Genomic DNA, 18228 nt, shown 5'->3' with positions numbered 1-18228 from the left:
AATAAATGCTGGAGAGGGTGTGGAGAAAAGGGAACACTCTTGCACTGCTGGTGGGGATGTGAATTGGTACAGCCACTATGGAGAACAGTATGGAGGTTCCTTAAAAAACTACAAATAGAACTACCATATGACCCAGCAATCCCACTACTGGGCATATACCCTGAGAAAACCATAATTCAAAAAGAGTCATGTACCAAAATGTTCATTGCAGCTCTATTTACAATAGCCAGGAGATGGAAACAACCTAAGTGTCCATCATCGGATGAATGGATAAAGAAGGTGTGGCACATATACACAAAGGAATATTACTCAGCCTTAAAAGAAACGAAATTGAGCTATTTGTAATGAGGTGGATGGACCTAGAGTCTGTCATACAGAGTGAAGCAAGTCAGAATGAGAAAGACAAATACCGTATGCTAACACATATATATGGAATTTAAGAAAAAAAAATGTCATGAAGAACCTAGGGGTAAGACAGGAATAAAGACATAGACCTGCTAGAGAATGGACTTGAGGACATGGGGAGGGGGAAAGGTAAGCTGTGACAAAGCAAGTGAGTGGCATGGACATATATACACTACCAAACGTGAAATAGATAGCTAGTGGGAAGCAGCTGCATAGCACAGGGAGATCAGCTCGGTGCTTTGTGACCACCTAGAGGGGTGGGAGGGAGGGAGACGCAAGAGGGAAGAGATATGGGAACATATGTATAACTGATTCACTTTGTTATAAAGCAGAAACTAACACATCATTGTAAAGTAATTATACTCCAATAAAGATGTAGAAAAATAAAATAAAGTAAAATTTAAAAAGAAATAAAAAAATACATTGGATGAAGACATCTCTTAATAATGATGAAGATAATGATGATTTATGATAATCATAGCATAGTATTTTTCACATAGCTACATTTCCAGAGAATTTCTTTTCTTTCAGCATGTTCCCCACAAGCCTAGAAGAATCTGAGGAAGCTCTCTTAGATAACTTTTAGAATCATGATGTTCAGTGGTGCCTATTCTGTACTTAGATACATCTATTCATTTGCTTTTCCCACCGTCTGTCCTAATGTATACCGTCTCTTCTTCTTACTTCCAGGAAGTCTTATTTGTCTACGCCCTAAAATCCATATAATACATTTAGTATTTAAATCTGGGCATCACTAGTTTCTACAAATGTTTGGAAGAAAAATGTTGTTAAGAGCAATTAGCATCACAGAGGAGATCCCTTTTAGGAATGTATATTGAGAAATTTTGTTGTGTAACCATAGATAAAATTTACCATTTTATTTAAGCTTTCTTATGATGAAAATAAAATAAGCTACCAAAAGCCTGAATCTATCTACCAAACAGCTACAAAATCTCTCAACCCATGATAAAAACTGATGCATACATTCTCAGCTAAGAATATTGCCTTTTTCCCCATAAAAATATTCACTAAAAGACCACTAGGTGGATATTTAGTACCCAGAGATGTATTATTGATGACCACTTCTTTAAAAAGAGAAGGGAAATGTGAAAGTAGAAACCTAACATTCTTGCAGGGGAAATCAACATAAACTGGCTTGAATTATACACCTTAAAATTCTCTCTCCTTGAATGTATAAGTAAAGTTTCTCTATATGCTGGATCTTTTCAGGATACCTGAGATTGAGGCCAGGGGCTGGATTTCTCATGTTAGGATTCTATAAATGGACATCATTGCCATCAAACAGGCTGAACCAATTTTCACAGCCTTTGGTCAATGCAACAGAGTGTCCAGGCATGTCCACACAGAGGTCCAGAAAAAGGAAAGAGGAAGAGGTAAATAGCAGGTTAGGTATCTTCTTTTATATTATCTTTCAAAGTCCAAGTTGCCTTCCTGGTCATTTGAAGAAGCTAATAATCCTTCTACTGTGTACTTTTACCTACTATATTTATTTCTACACTGCGTATTTTTACTTATCTATGTATCAGCATACACATTTCTACATGTAATTATATACATGTGCAACCATCATGCACTATTCCCACTTTTGTGATCAGGTGTTCATTTCTCTCCATTGTTTCTTTCATACTTGCTGCACAACCATTCGTTCTTTCAACACATTTTTAAATAGTAACATCCTCTTCCCCTAAATACCAGCTGCTCTGCTCACAATGGGACTGCAAAGACTAACAGGACAACCTTAATCTTACTGAAGCTTATATCCTTGTGAGCTCACATTTCAAGATACTCCTGTTCCTCTTTTTGGGGGACTGGGTACCATACTCCCCTCCAGTTATCTCAGAGACTAAGGCCAACTTTTGCCCTGGAATAGAAAACTCCAATCAGGCTTCCTACACTGAAAGCACTGCATTATTTTAAGTCCCATGCTGGGAAGCAAAGTTTCCATGAGGTACATTTAATTACTTTATTATTCCTTGTCATCATACTTTGAAATACCTCACCATGTTCCAGGCACTAGGAATCAGTTATTCCAGGAGGCTCATAGGAGCAGAAAGAAGTATTAGGGTAAGCAGAAGATTGCTATGTATTTTGTATGTGGGTTTGTATATGGTACCATAGTAATTATTCTAATTACTTATTCCTCTTTTATGTTAATCACATGGTTTGAAGGGACAGTAATCTATAAATTACAGTTGAGTATACTGGTCATCTAGGACTTAGATGGTCTTGCCTCTAGTAATTTACAAAACTGTGTATAGCTTTAGGCTTATGTTTAGGATACTATACACCAAATTCCAGGCCAACTTGAAGTTCTTTAAAGTAGCAGCACTCCCTAAACAAAGTATACTTAAGAATTGTCAACCAATCTTTAGATGCTGAATCTGGCTTCTTGAGCTATTTGTCCAATATTCCTTAGAAGCCCTATTTAATGTTAAGTGGCCGGAAAGATCAGCAATTTGTCCAGATTGGATGCCAGCCAGTCTGCTAGCATTGAGGAAGCACTCGGCAGACACAACTGTGCTGAGATACAGATGAAAAGAATGAACGGCAGTGGGATATCCAGATAGCACCTGTTTATCAGGAAGTTGGAAGCGAGAGGCAAGGCAAGAGAGCAGATGACAACCTTTGATTAATGCTAACAGTCATGGCAGAAAGATCAGCCTGTAACCGTTAAGTACAGACACTGCAATTTTTTTTTATATGAAGGCTTCACGTTGTTCTCAGATAAAAGACTTGAATTGAAAACAATAGGTTTTCATCTACACCAGTCCACCAAAAGAATTCTGTCAAAATACATGTTTATAAATGGAAATAAACTGAATCTAAAACTTTCACCAGATTTTCATGAGAGGGTATTGGCTTTTAATACCAGAACGGCAGACCCTTTGGGCTGCTGATGTATGTAAGTGGTTGCTCTTTTCTCCTTTGTTCTGATTGCTGTGTTCACTGGCCATCCTCTGACTCCTAATTTAGCTTCCTCGGTCCTCTCACAAATAGTCAGAATGTGGGTGACAAATAGCATCAGTATATTCACCATTATAAATTAATAAATCAGAATTATAATTTATACAGCTGACTCTTACAAATTTGGTTACTGTGAGGTAATCCTAGGGATCATCATCTCTGTAAACACTGATAACATTGTTACATATAATTTTTCAAGATCCACAAAACTGAGACAGGCCCCAGACCTGAACTGGAGAGAGCCCTCCGAAGTAGCACCACCCTGTGAAAGTTTCTGTATGACTGACTGGCCTCCTAGGAGAATTTTGTATCAATTTTGTATAACTACAAACATGCGCTACTATTATTTTGCATTTAATTATTTTCCTATTTAATAATTAGGCACTTGCTATATTTTTTTCTGAACTTTTAATAGATCGCAGTACTTTGCTGATAATCTGTTTGTTTTGATAATTTCTATTATAAAGCACAGAAGGAGGACATATCTGGTTACATCATTTTACCCCCAAATGGGGCTTCTCTTCCTTCTTAAATCTCTTCTTAACTTTTCCACCACCCACAGAAACAGAAATTTCTGTGTCTTCTTTCCATTGGCTTTTTAAAAATTATTTTTTAAGTTTCTATTTTTAAAATAAAAATTGTATATATTTAAGGTGTACAATATGATGTTTTCACCTACATATACATAGTGAAATGATTACTATAGACAAGCTACTTAATATATACATTTCCTCATATAGTTATCTTTTTATTTATTTAATAAATTTATTTATTTTTGGCTGCGTTGGGTCTTCATTGCTGTGTGCAGGCTTTCTCTAGTTGCACTGAGCTGGGGCTACTCTTTGCTGTGGTGCGTGGGGCTTCTCATTGTGGTGACCTCTCTTGTTGTGGAGCATGGGCTCTAGGCACAGGCTTCAGTAGTTGTGGCACTCAGGCTCAGTAGTTGTGGCTCGCGGGCTCTAGAGTGCAGGCTCAGTAGTTGTGGTGCACGGGCTTAGTTGCTCCATGGCATGTGGGATCTTCCTGGACCAGGGCTCAAACCCGTGTTCCCTGCATTGGCAGGCAGATTCTTAACCACTGCACCACCTGGGAAGCCCCAAAATTTAAGTCTTTTTTTTGTGGTGAGAGCATGTGAGGTCTACTCTTGTAGCAAATTTCCAGTGTACAACAGTCTTATTAACCAATATAATCACCATGCTGTGTAGTTGATCTCTAGAACTTAGTCATCCTACATAACTCCAATGGCTTTCCTTCTCTTGCCCCACGTCCCTGTTTGGGACTCATTGCTTACATTTTTCTTCTCCGTTTCCAATTATTTCTGTACTGGCTCTAGCTTTCTTGCTATATCAGATCTGCTGACCATGTGTGTGGACTTGCAGTAGAACAGAAATAAAAACAAGGAAAAAAAATCACCTTCAAAATGCAGCTTATCTGTACATCATATAAAGTACTAAGTACATAAAAAATGTAAATGCTTAATTATAGGACTATCTTACATATAGCTGGAGAATGAACTATGATGCATTTAGAGGGGTGAAATATAATATTTCTGCCTAATGTAGATACATAATTTACTGTGTGCATACTTTAAAAAAGTGGTAAACCAAAATTCTCAAGTTGGATACAATAATTACACAAAAAGGAGGATAGAAGAAAAGCAAAGAAAAACGATGCTGTGTCATACATGAATGATGCCTGTAAAGGAGTAATGAAGCATTCTCAAAGAAGTTCTGGAGAAGCTGGTCTTGACTTCAGGTCTCAAAGTTAGGCATGGTTTGCTCATTGTAAATTATTTATACCCTGCAGTTTGTATGTTGCACAATGCTTTCACGGGTATTCTCCCTCTCTTACTCTCAGGATAAGAGAATATGTTGTGCTTTGGGGTTCTGCTGAATGTCTTAAACTGTTTTTCAAATGTTGGGTTTGGCAAAGTACATATAATGTTTTGCCAAGTGAATTTCCCCATCATTTTAAACCCCTGTGTATTTCAAGAGAAATTTTACCCACATGTCTCTGATTTATTTACCCTTAACTCATCAAAATATCATCTTGAATAAGCTACATTTTGATGTTTAAGAACCCCCATAGCCTTTTCCTGAGCCTTTCATCTTGTAACCAGTGTGTTTCATTTGGTCACCACCAAAATATCCAGGTTCTAATTGGGAAACAGGCTGATGAGGGAACCTCTTTTTGTCTTAAGAATTTCAGTCTTCTGGAGGGTTTTCCTGTGTATCACATCTCCTTTCTCCTCCTTTATTTCTCTCTTCTTCCCTGACTTCTATTTCTTTGTTTCCTTGATCTAAATATGTTGTTCTTTCCTTGCCCGTCATTGGAATTCAGTGAGAATCGCCTTCCTGGTCACTGCCTGGGCAACTTATTAGCCTAATTCAATTGTTTTGTTATAACCTAATTTTGGTCAAGGCAGTAGGGAAGAAAGCATTGCTCAATGTTAACAACCTTTTTTGTTGTTGTGTTTGTTCTTCTCTACAGATAAATGAATTTCAAATGTAGGCCTGGATGGGAGAAGTCATGGTAACCTGTTTCTGTGTTTTAATGGCTTCTGAACTCCTTATCATCACCTCAAGGCCCATCAACATCTGAGCACTGCCTCACTCTGCCCACACTTCCAGACTTATTTCCCTGTTCTAGCCAGTGTGGCATTCTTGCAGTTTTTCCAATGTAACCACTTTGTTCTGACTTCCAGACCTTTGCACTTGATGTTCCTGCAGTTTGCATCATTCTTCCAGTAATTTGCTTGACAAACTCTAGTCACCCTACAAATCTCAATTTAAATGGCCCTTTCAAAGAGTGATCTTATGACTACTTAATCCAAGGTAGGCTCTCCCTCTTTCATAGAAACTTGTTTGTCTGCTGTCATAGCATATTGTGTAATTTGCATTCAGAGAATTATGCCTTTCTTTACTTGTTTAATACTTTCCTTCACCCCTAGACTGACAGCACCTCTAAAAAAAGGACATGACTATTTAGCATATCATTGCATACCCTAAACCCAGCCCAGTGCCCAGCACAGGGATGGCCTCAACAAACACTGGAATCAACACACCTACAAAACACTGTAAAAACAATACTCCAATAAATTTTTTTTTTTTAAATAAAAAACACACTCCTTCTGTTTGAGTAAAGGAAGGGTTCATAAAGCAATGAAAACTTGGAGATGGTTTGTATTACTGTTATTAAATTATATAACATTATTAACATACTGCCAGCTTGAAGATCTGGGAAGAAGTTTTTTTCAGAAAACCTAATTCTATCTTAACAAAGTAGAATTTTGAAAGACTGAAGAGCTTTTGAAAATTTTTTGCAATTTGAGGAAAGCACAGCCTGATCAATAGAATTATTCGCCCAAAGGGGCCGTCCTTTGTTTTAAAATAAGAAAACCTGTATGCTCACAATGTCTTTCATCCTTAAAGCCCTCACAAGTATTAATTAATCCACAAAATGATATCTGGCTCCAAAAGGTAGAATCTGTGACTTAAGGTTTATCTGCAAAAGCCTGCTTTGCCCCCAAGCCATGGCAACTTCCTGAGCTCTGGCCTCCAAATCCTTCTAGCTCAGGAGGTAGCAGATGATTCTCTAAAACCTGCCACAGGCTTTTGACTCCTGCAGGGTTATCCGTAGACATGTCTTATACTCTTTTGACAAACATAAAGATGATAAAGATTTAACATGCTATAAACAGGGTTATTTTTCTTGAACATTTCTTTAGGGGGATAAGGGAAAATGCCCGGAAAATAATTAGGTCTCACGAAGAGTTATAATATGAAATATACAAGATCAGGAAACAAACACATATTAGTATATTTGACATTTCATGTTTAAAATCTTTGCCGCATTACAGAACTGGTTAAGCAACAACACGGCTTCTCAGAAAATAATATAGTCTCATGTATTGATAGCATATGGATTTGCACACCAAGTGGCATAAATGACTTCAGCTGTCAGTGAACTGGGTAGTTTCTGCCCTAAGATTTCAGACTCCAAATAGGAATATATTTTTGTCAGTATTCAAAAGAAATGCATTATGTTTCTGTTTAACCGTGTTGATCACAACCTACTTTATTAAAGGGGAAGTTGAGAGGTAAAGCATGGTTACCAAAGGGTGATAGCATCTATGGGAGCATCCACCATGGCAGACTCCACTGTCATAAAGTGAATTACTTTTCTCCAAAGGGAGTGCATCGAATAGGATACTTTGGCCAGTTGTGCTTAAAGCCAAAGCCTTCCATGATTGCTGGATACTGTTCAAGGAAGTTCTAAATATAGGAGATAAAGGAAATGGGATTTATAGCAGAAAATGTGGGATATAAATAAGCTCAAAGATCCATATAGTAAAAATAATGAGTAATAACATCAAGTTAAAGGATTTTACCATTTTCTACAGTGTTTTGGTGTATATCATTTTATATATGGTAGTTGATCCTGGTAGGTACTGGCAAGGGAAACTACTGCAAGAACCTATGGATGATTCCAGAAGCAACACTGAGGCAGGCATGAGGGAAAGAAAAAGAGATGTAGAGATGAAGGAAGGAACATGTCAGATTTGCAGAAAAAATATGTGAATCTAGGTTAAAAATAATTATACAGTTATATTAGTCAAATATAAAGACAGCTTTATAGGTTCTGGAAAATAGTTCAAGTCTTGATGTAAACAGTAACGGATAATTAAAAATTAATCAGAGGGACTTCCCTGGTGGTGCAGTGGTTAAGAATCCGCCTGCCAATGCAGGGAACATGGGTTCGAACCCTGGTCCAGGAAGATCCCACATGCCGCGGAGCAACTAAGCCTGGGAGCCACAACTACTGAGCCTGCGTGCCACAACTACTGAAGCCTGCGCTCCTAGAGCCCGTGCTCTGCAACAAGAGAAGCCACTGCAATGAGAAGCCCGTGCACTGCAACAAAGAGTAGCCCCTGCTCGCTGCAACTAGTGAAAGCCCGCACGCAGCAACGAAGACCCAACGCAGCCAAAAATAAATTAATAAGTAAATGAAATTAAAAAAAAATATTAATCAGAATTTGTTGTTTGAGGGAATTGGTGGTTATTTCGGCATCGTCTACCATAATGAAGTAATTCATAAGTAAGACGTGTGGGGGAAAGATAATCATTTATCTTTGAAGCAACATTAAATAAGCAATTTAATTCAAGTAGAGATTGATGAATATAAGTTGAACATAACCTCTGTTCACAAGATAGAGGAAGATAAACAAGTACTCAAAGAGAGGGTCCAGGGAAACCCAACTCAGGAATAGGAAGTAAATTGGTTGGTAGTTCCAGTAGAGTTGAGAGAGAGAGAGAGAGAGAGAGAGAGAGAGAGAGAGAGAGAGGGAGAGTGTGTGTGCTTGTGTAGACAGAGAGAGTAAAAGAGAGAGAGATGCAGAGAAAGAGATTCAGAGAGACTGCAAACTGAAGAGGTCAACAAATTACTGTCTTTTTTTCCTTCTATCAGCAGTACTTCCCAATGTCACTTTTACAAGGTTATCTGACCTAGAATAGAGTATTGAGCACATAGATATATTTTCTTTTAGTTAAACTATCCATAATTTGAGATATTTAAAATGAGTTTCATTTATTGAGAATTGAGGCTGCAGAGTCAAAACACATAACTATAGGCCAGCAAACCAACAAATAACCTTAAAGGTAGGAAGTTATTAAACTGACAAAACTATTTCTGAATATTCTAATTTTTTTAATATTAGCCTATGCTTGATGTATAGGCATAGCACAAATATACCATTAGTTATTGATTAAATTTAAGTAATGACCATAATTTTAATTTTTAAAATTCATAATTAATATATATTTCATGTAAAAATTTTGAGACACTTTAAGGCATTTTTCAAATATAATCCATATATATTTGTACATGTAAAGTTATATATAATTGCATATATATTTATATTACGTACACACACGTTCATATAGCTTCATTTTCAGTCTAACTTTTGCCATGTTTCATCAAACACTTCAGAGAAACATTTGCACGTGCTATATTTAAAAAAGAGCGCTTTATATGTTCTGTAAGGCAAATTTATAGAAAAGAAACACAATTACTTTCTATTCACTGTACAGCTATACTATGCCAGGCCTTCTATGAAGTTTTAATAATAAAACAGTAAGTGAAGCATAGCTCTCCCCTCAAATACTTATAGTGCAGTAAGAGACATGTAAGGAAACAGGCAATTTTAGTGTGATTAGAGATAGAGGCAATTTAGAGACAGAGGCAAGGCCAAGCTGCTATAAGAAGGTAGAATAAAGAAGGGCTACCTGATGCAAAGTTGAGGAAGCAAAGAAATACTTTCCAGGGAAAATGGTCTCTAAGTTGAAACCTAAGTGATTAATTTTGAAAACAAGATATTGTTATATCTAACTAAATTTTAAAATGTCTTTCACTATGAATAGCAGTCATATATTTATTAATCTCTAAAATCAACAATATTGTTTTAATAAATCTTTAATATCTTATCATTAAATCAATTGACAAAATTGTCTTTTCTGAACAAACACTAGTCCCAGAAGCAATGTAAGGGGAAGTATGATATAATAAAGAAAATACAAGTCATGACCCCTAACTTCAAAGCATTTACAGTCTAGCCATGGAACAAGTCTATTACCCATGAAATAAGAGAGAACAACACAGAAGAGTGCTGAGATGAAGGAACTATAATTGTTACAGAAAATCCAAACTCCTTCAGGGTGAGAACCATGTCTTAATCATGTTACTATTGCTGGCTTGAGGTTGTGTATTTCTCAGTAGATAATAAATAAGGTAAATCAGAGCCATGAGAGAAGTCTATAGACTTGGTGCTATAGAAAATAGGAAGCTGTTGAAAGTTCTGACAAGGAGAATGAAATAATGAAGGTACTGTTTAAAGAAGGTTGGTGTGGAAGGTTGTACAGTAGCACAGGATCAGTGGGAGAGACATGGTGGGATACAGTGGGGTGAGACCAGAAGCATTTGAAGGCCTCAGAAAGGGTGTGCCTGTACACATGGAGAAAAAAATGAGGCCACCACATCCACTGTGGAGAAACCACCTCAGAAAATGTTGACATGTGAAGGGTCATAGAGAAAATAAAGGATCCAAAGAAAATGTGTTCTCAGCCTAGATAAACATTTGCTACTAATAGAAATGGGATAGATTGGGAGCTTGGAACTGACATGTACACACTACTATATTTAAAATAGATAACCAACAAGGACCTACTGTATAGCACAGGGAACTCTGCTCAATATTCTGTAATAACCTAAATGGGAAAATAATTTGAAAAAGAATAGATACATGTATATGTATAATTGAATCACTTTGCTGTACACCTGAAACTAACACATTGTTAATCAACTATACTCCAATATAAAATAAAAATTTAAATAAATAAATAAAATTTTAAAACAAGTCTTCTCTATTAAAAAGAGCTAACTTTTCTGTTTTTAACAGCTATTAAAAAAATCAAGATGGGGTTCAATGGAAATAGGAATCAATTTGGGAAGATGGTGATGGTGTGTTCAACTTGGGATATTTCATTTTACGGATGACACCAAGATGCGCTAAGAACAAATGACTAAGTAGCACTTCAAGATATATGATGAGATAATGAAGAGAAAGTACACAAGTATAGATCTGTGTACTATGAGCTTGGAAATTAAAAAAAAAGTCATTAACTATTTCATTTGTGCACTCATTTAACACACATTTACTGAGATTTTACTATGTTCTAGCAATTGTTATAATCATGGGAATAGTTATAAACATAGGAGACAATAACCCTGCTCTCACAGAACTTTCTAAGGAGATGACAAACAAATAAAAAGAAACTGCAGAGTATACCACATGGTGGTAAGTTCTATGGAGAAAATTAAATTAGGGTAAGAGAAAAGAAGTGTGGACAGAAATGGTGGGTTTTTTAATTTGCTCATTTGTGTTTAGGGGACACTAGAGAAGAGCTATCTTAAAAGGTGATATTTGAACAGAGATGCAAAGAAAAGGAACGAATGAGCCCTAAAAATTTCTGGGCGCCAAATGAAGTATTTTGTATCAGGCAGAGGAAAGAAGAGGAGAAACAGCCCTGTGGAAAAAGTAAGGAGGTCATTTTGGCGGAAGCAGAATAAGCCAGACTCTCGTCTTCTCAGTTTGCATGCTTTGAAGGAGCAAGCCACCATGCTGGAAAAGCCCAAGTGGCAAGGAAGTAAGAGTAGCCTCTGGCCAAAAGCCCTGAAGGAACTAAATCCTGCCAGCAACCACGTACCTGAGCTTGAAAACAGATCTTTCCCCAGTCAAGCCTTCAGATGTGACCCCAATTTTGGCTTAAACCTTGAGTGCAAACTTTTGAAAGCTCTGAGCCACAGGACCCTGCTAGGTTATGCCCAGATTCCTTACCCACAGAAACATGAGATAATAATATGTGCTGTTCCAAGTTGCTGAGTTCTGAGGTAATTTATTTTGTAGCAGTAGATAAATAATACAGTATTGAAGTGAAATAATCACTTACCAGTTGTTCCAGTGGAGGAATGACATCTTTCAAGACATGCTGTGAATGATTCCTTCTGTGCCGGGATACCTGAAAAAATAGTGACATTTGATACTATTATATTATTTTTCTTAAAAAAAAAACTTTAAATGATTTAAAAGAGTGTAATTTAGTAAAAGTGCACATGAAAATAACCATATTCAGATTCATTCAAAAAGGTGAATAAAGTACATTTAAATGGGAAGTAAATGTTTTGGACATCAATTTGAGTAAGATGTGTACTCAAAGACGGCTGGCTACAACAATATCTCATATTGCATGTGGTCTTCTTACTGTGTGACCTTGACACTCCTCCTATCAAATGGTGGGGTCTATGTTCTTTCATTTCAAACTTGGGCAGACCTTTATACCTGCTTTAACCAAAACATATGGCAGAAGTAATACTATATGGACTCCAAATATTAGAGCATAAAAATATCATGCACTATCCCCCTGTTCTCTTGGAATACTCCCAGCTCATCTTCTTCCACAGACACGGGGCTCTGCTCCTGCCTGCATGTTCTCTCTGTTGTTGGAGCCTGGAGCCCCGCTCTCTGGGCACAGGAGGTGTCCACTCCCTTGCCTGCTGAGACCTGTGGAAAGGGGCTTCCAGGGCCAAGATCCCTTTTTCCAGAGGAAAAGCAGAGATCTGAGTTTACTTTTGTTTTTTCCATTACAGGTGTACCCTTGGGGACAGGTGGGGAGGGAAGGTGAGGGCTCTGGGTGATGCTATGATGTGGCACTGGCTATTGAGTAATAAATTTGCTATGGATTGTAAAAAAAAAAAAAGTCACCAAATCATCCCATACAGAGACCACAGGGAGAGACCTCGTAAGTCTTCTAGATGACAGACTAGCTGAGGTTCCAGCAGACAGCCACTATTAACCACCAATCACGTGAGTATAAAGATATCCTGATGATTCCTTCTTCCAGCCATTGAACCACCCCCAGCTTTCAAGTCTTCCCAGCAGAGACCTCAAACACTGTAGGAGAAATAAGCCATTCCTGTTGTGCCTTATCTGAATTTTTGACCAGATTCCATAAGCATAAAAAAATCATTGCTTTACACCTCTATGTTTCAGTGTGATCTGCAATTCTGTAGTAATAACTGGAACAAAATATTTAATATTGAAACACTTTGTGTTTATGCTATGTTATGAACTCAGCTTTGTCGGAGTTCATGTGCTATTAATTTCCCTGTCTTCTGCTATTATCCAGATATATATATATATAATAATCACACAATAAGTGCTTTTGGAACAAATTTGTTTCAAATGCCTTATTGTTCTTTCTCCTGAAGAAGCATCGTAGACAGATTCTATAACTTAAAAAAAAAGTGAGTAATTTATAATTAAAAATCATTATCTTGAAAATTTAAGTAGAAGCTCTCATTAAGAGTACTATTTCACTAAACAGGAATTTTCCAGTACTTTGAATGAAGGAGAGAGTGGAAAGGGTTGGGACAAAGCACTAGGAAGAAAAAGGAAGAGACAGAGGCAGAGACTGAGAGAGACAAAGGGAGAGAAAGACATGAGTGCGAGGAATCTTTAAATACAGCAGGCTCAAGTACCATGTCTAGAAAAGAACTTTGGATGTCTTTGACGCTGCTTAACAGCACATGCAACAGACTGAGGGTATTAGATCAATGTCTACTAAGATTTTGAGGGAACTGTATTCCCAAAGAAACCAAAAACCTGGCCTAAAAACGGTGTGATTCTATTCAATCCCTGAATCCCATATTTGCTCCACAAAAACTGAATTATGAAGGCAGTACAACCTTCAAGGAAGCCATTTTCTTCAATTCCCACTTCAGATGTGGCCCAAGAAGGATAATGGGGAAGGAAGAGACTCCAGAAAGCAGAGCCAGAAACCTGGGAGAACAATGGATATGGGAGATTCTCCCAGAAAGAAGAGCCAGAAACTGTCTCTACTGCCAGGGCAGGGTCTCAGAGGACCTGCCCAGCAGGATTACAATCATCACTTTGGTCCAGAGACTGTTGGTCATTTACCATTCTTTCCTTTACAAATGAGACGATTTTTGTTTGTTTGTTTGTTTATTTCCAGGTATTAAGTTCTTGCCCCACCATTTTCTATTGGATATGATGGGGAAAGCAGGACAGAGTGCTTATTTTTCAAGTTCTAAATTCTTAACATCCTGGAGAAAATTTGGGCCTGATGGAGAAAGCTACTTATCACCAGAGATTCTGGAACTGGAGCTTGAGGCAGTAACTGGATGGGACTTTTGGTTGTCTCCTTTGAGGAGGTGTATGGTTGTATTTCTAAGTGTTGGAAGACAGGTGCAAATTGATATATGGGAGGGAGGAAGAGCCTGGTGGTTACTCACCAAATTCTGTGCTCTCTTTCCTGAGCACATCTCCAGACTGCACTCTCAGCCTGCCTTACAGTTAAGAGTGGCCACGTGACTGGCTCAGACCAAAGGCAAATGAGCAGAAACCATGAGAACCACTCCCCCTCCAAGGCTATTAACCAGTGAGTGCTCTCAATGTTCTCTTTCCTAGTATACTGGCTGGGAGTAAACATTAACCGAGGCCTTATGGGAGGATAAAGATGCAAGTTGGGGGCCCTGAATCACCATGTCAAGAAAAGCCAAGCACAGGCCAGGAAAATTCACTTTGTTTTATTTAATAAACTTTTTATTTTGGAATAATTTTATACTTGGAGAAAAGTTGCAGCGAGGACCGAGAATTCAGGTAGAAAAATTCCTTTGAACTTGTATATAGCGAGAAATAAACTTCTATTTTGTGGAGCCATCATGTATTTTAGAGAATTTTATAGGTGTTAACATTACCCTAATTAAGATAACTATAGTTGACACTCAATCAATGTTGAAATGAAAGGTCTTTTGCATAAGAAAACTGTGAACAGAATAATAGTTAATGAGAGAAATCCTAGCAACCAAAACTTCATACCTGTTATTCATTGATATTTCAGCTCCTCAGCAGGGGGAGAATATACATATATTTGGTATTTAAGCCTCTTAAGGAACTAGAATTTGTTTTATATTGCTATGCATTTAGAATTTATTACTCTCAACTATTACTCATTATACTAAGATTTATAATCTTCAGTGAAAATTTAGTATACATGTCATATTCAGCTTACAAAGGTCGGAGAATTCTGGGAGAGAGGGACTTTTCTTGCTCCATTTTCTTGCTGGATTTCTAGTCTTGGTGTAAAAGTCATTCTTTTGGCATGTAAAGTACCTCAAGCTTTAAATGTTAGAGAAAGCAGTAGTATGTAAATGTCTCCACGATACCAATGAATAGGCACCTGGGCATTCACTTGTATCAGTTTTACCATTTCTTCTATGGCCAAGTCCATGCCATCTTTTGTCCTACCACTACTGGATTTTAATGGGCATAGTGGTCCACAAGCCTCTAAATATTCCCTTCTAGTCACCTGTAGAAAGCTTTCTTATAAGGCAATGTTTCAAAATGTGTTGTATACATATTGCCAGGGGTACAAGAGATGATTTTAGCTGATGAATGTTTCAATTTTAATTATTATTTACATAATTTTAAGGTTTAGTAGAAAAATTTATCACATCAGAGCCGTTTATTAGTGATATGAATATATTTTCCATTAATATAAAGTTATTTAAGTATATGAAATGTGGGGAAAAAAAAGAACAAACACAATAAGTGAATGACTGAAGTGTGGGAAACAAATTTTAGTGGGAAGAAATGGAATTAGAAATGACCAGTTACTAAGTGCATACCACCCTTGAAGGAAACCATTGGTTCCATGGTATATAAACAAGAATTCAACTTGAGAAATGATACAACAATAATACTGCCTGCTAACATTTACTGAGTGCCTATTAGTTGCCAGGCACTGTTCTAAGTGTTTTGCATGTACTAAAATATTTAATTATCACCCAAACATTAAGAGATCAATGACATATATTTCATAAAGGTAGAAACACAGACACACACCTTTAAAGTAACTTTGAAAATCCATAGCTAGTGAAAGCATGGGTGATGTTTTAACGTGGATCTAAGCCCTCAGCTATTGCACTTTATTGTTTTTCCTGAAATATAAATGTATATGTATAAAGACAGTCACTAAATTCTTGGGGAACTATAGAGATCCCCTGTGTGCATAAGTGGATATTCCTAAGGTAGAAATTTGAAGAGAGCCAGGCTTACAAATTTGTACACATTGATGCAGGAAGTTAGAAATCAGATTTCAAATCTGTTATGAATCATCTTACTATTCCTTTAGGGGAAGTAATATTGCTGATCATTCCCTATCATGTTCAATCAAGTTAAGAAGATACGGAAGAAAAGAAAACTTTCATCACCTGTCTTTTGCTTTAATGTCTTTCTCAGTTAAGCATTAGGTACAGAAATATGTTATGCCAAATCAGATTATGCTGACTGAGACTTATCATTTAGGAAATTCTGGATCCAAACTTGCTCAATTGTCTTGCATGGATATCTGAAAAACTTAGGATGTTTCAAAAAAGCTGTGCTTCTGTGACATACTTAATTGAAATAATAATTGTAAAGAAAATTTGAGGTCAATCACAGTCTCATGAGGTTAAGTTTGAAGGGAAAAAAGGATTCTCCTAAGCCACAGTATAAATAGAGAAAATCTTACAGCTTATATAATTATTTATCAATAGCTTATTGGCAGTATCTGATAATTTTGCAAATTTTTATGGGACATTCTCCTGAGAAACAGGAGAATGTTTTTTCTTTGAAGTGCAGTTGATTTACAATGTTGTATTTATTTCTGCTGTACAGCAAAGTGATTCAGTTTTTTATGTATATATACATATACATATATATACATTCTTTTTTATATTCTTTTCCATAGATTTTTTATGAATCATTCATTTTAGCCAGTAAACATTTCATGTTTAGTTACACTCATATGCCAGTAATTTCTAATAGTAGGTGCTTAAAATGTACCTGTTTGTTGACATTATAAAATATCTCTAATACTAGTATTGCAAAGAAAGCACATACTTCATTTTGGATAATCCTTCATTTTGGATGAATTTCTGGATATCAGAACTTTTAAATGTACCTGACATCAAAAAACCTACATCTTGTTCTGTAAATTGCTTCTGGATAAGTTTCAGAATGCTGGCAAGGTTGGGCTCCATTGTTTAATCTTAGATCCTTTTCACTTTTGCAGCAACTGTTAATTAATCATTGAATTTGAAAACCTAAAATAACAGTCAAAATATTAGCAGTAGCTTGATATAAAAATTTTAATACATTATTTTCTCTGTGAAGTACAGAAGTATTTCTTCTGAGGAAGCCTGAAAATATGATTTATATGTATGTATGATTTCTTTTTATGTCTCCAAATAATCTGAAATAGTATACAGATCTTCCCTCTAAACATAAGTGAACATGTATGTATACCCACCACATATTTAAGTGTTTATAGCCTGATTTTTTTTGCTAGTTCTTTTACTCTTAAATTATGAAATATTGGTTTCAATATCATTTTACAATTCCCATCTGAGAATTTTATGAAATGCTACCTGTCAGTTTACTTCCAGCATTTTAGCAGAAAGAGGCCTTAACAATTCCACACTTCTCCAGCCTATTTATTAAGAATGTTACTTAACAGTTTCTTTTGAGGTGACATGGTTATGTCTTAAACTGTTTTTTCTCTCACAGTATTCTGCATCTTAAGCAACTGAGCTTTCATAATAAATACATGAGTTGATGGCAACCATTCCTTTGAGGAGAAAAAAAAAAAAGTCAGACCTTATCTTTTTTCAGTGATGCCATCTTCCTATTGATTTATTTTTCCAGTAAACAGAAATCATCTGTAGCTACCATTGAAAAAATAGGAATACAAATATCTTTTGACTTGGATATTTTTGAACTCAAAATTAGGTTAATATTATATATCACTGCAACTTTTTTAGATCAAATCTATGAGTTTTCTCCTTTATCACTGTCCACTATGCTCCCTGCTTCCACTCCTCTGCCCTCCCCAGGTACTCTAGCTTTCTAATTGTGCAAAGCAAAGTGGAAAATGAAGTATTCAAGATGTGTAATGCATATTTTCCTTTAAATTCCTTTTTGTTCTTATTAGAATAAACATCATAATTAAGGTTTTCAGATACCTTTTCCTCCAAAAAAAGGAATTAAAAGTCCCTTTTTCAAAGTGTCTCCATTTTTTCTTCCATTCCTTTTTTCTTTTAACTATTTAAAAAATATGAAACTGGTGGGTGGGTCTAGTACTTGATATATTACAAACTGTAAAAATAACAGAATTTGAGCATATTATTTTCCTTGTTTAGGAGCATCTACTATGAGAGTTATAC

The 18228-nt window shown here is 36.4% G+C and overlaps 1 protein-coding gene across 1 annotated transcript in view; it reads right to left on the bottom strand.

The window, feature by feature from the left end:
• Positions 1-18228, bottom strand: part of ARHGAP15 (Rho GTPase activating protein 15) — a 596184-nt gene that overhangs the window by 537393 nt on the left and 40563 nt on the right. Inside the window, exon 2 of the mRNA XM_007467470.1 lies at positions 11895-11963. Within this exon, the coding sequence (XP_007467532.1) occupies positions 11895-11963 (69 nt within the window). The remainder of the gene's footprint in view (positions 1-11894; positions 11964-18228) is intronic.

This window comes from Lipotes vexillifer, unplaced genomic scaffold, assembly GCF_000442215.2.
Source record: "Lipotes vexillifer unplaced genomic scaffold, Lipotes_vexillifer_v1.1 scaffold265, whole genome shotgun sequence".
In the NCBI taxonomy this organism is placed as follows: domain Eukaryota; kingdom Metazoa; phylum Chordata; class Mammalia; order Artiodactyla; family Lipotidae; genus Lipotes; species Lipotes vexillifer.
The sequence above is the reverse complement of the archived record's forward strand: the minus strand, read 5'-3'. Positions and strand labels throughout refer to the sequence as shown.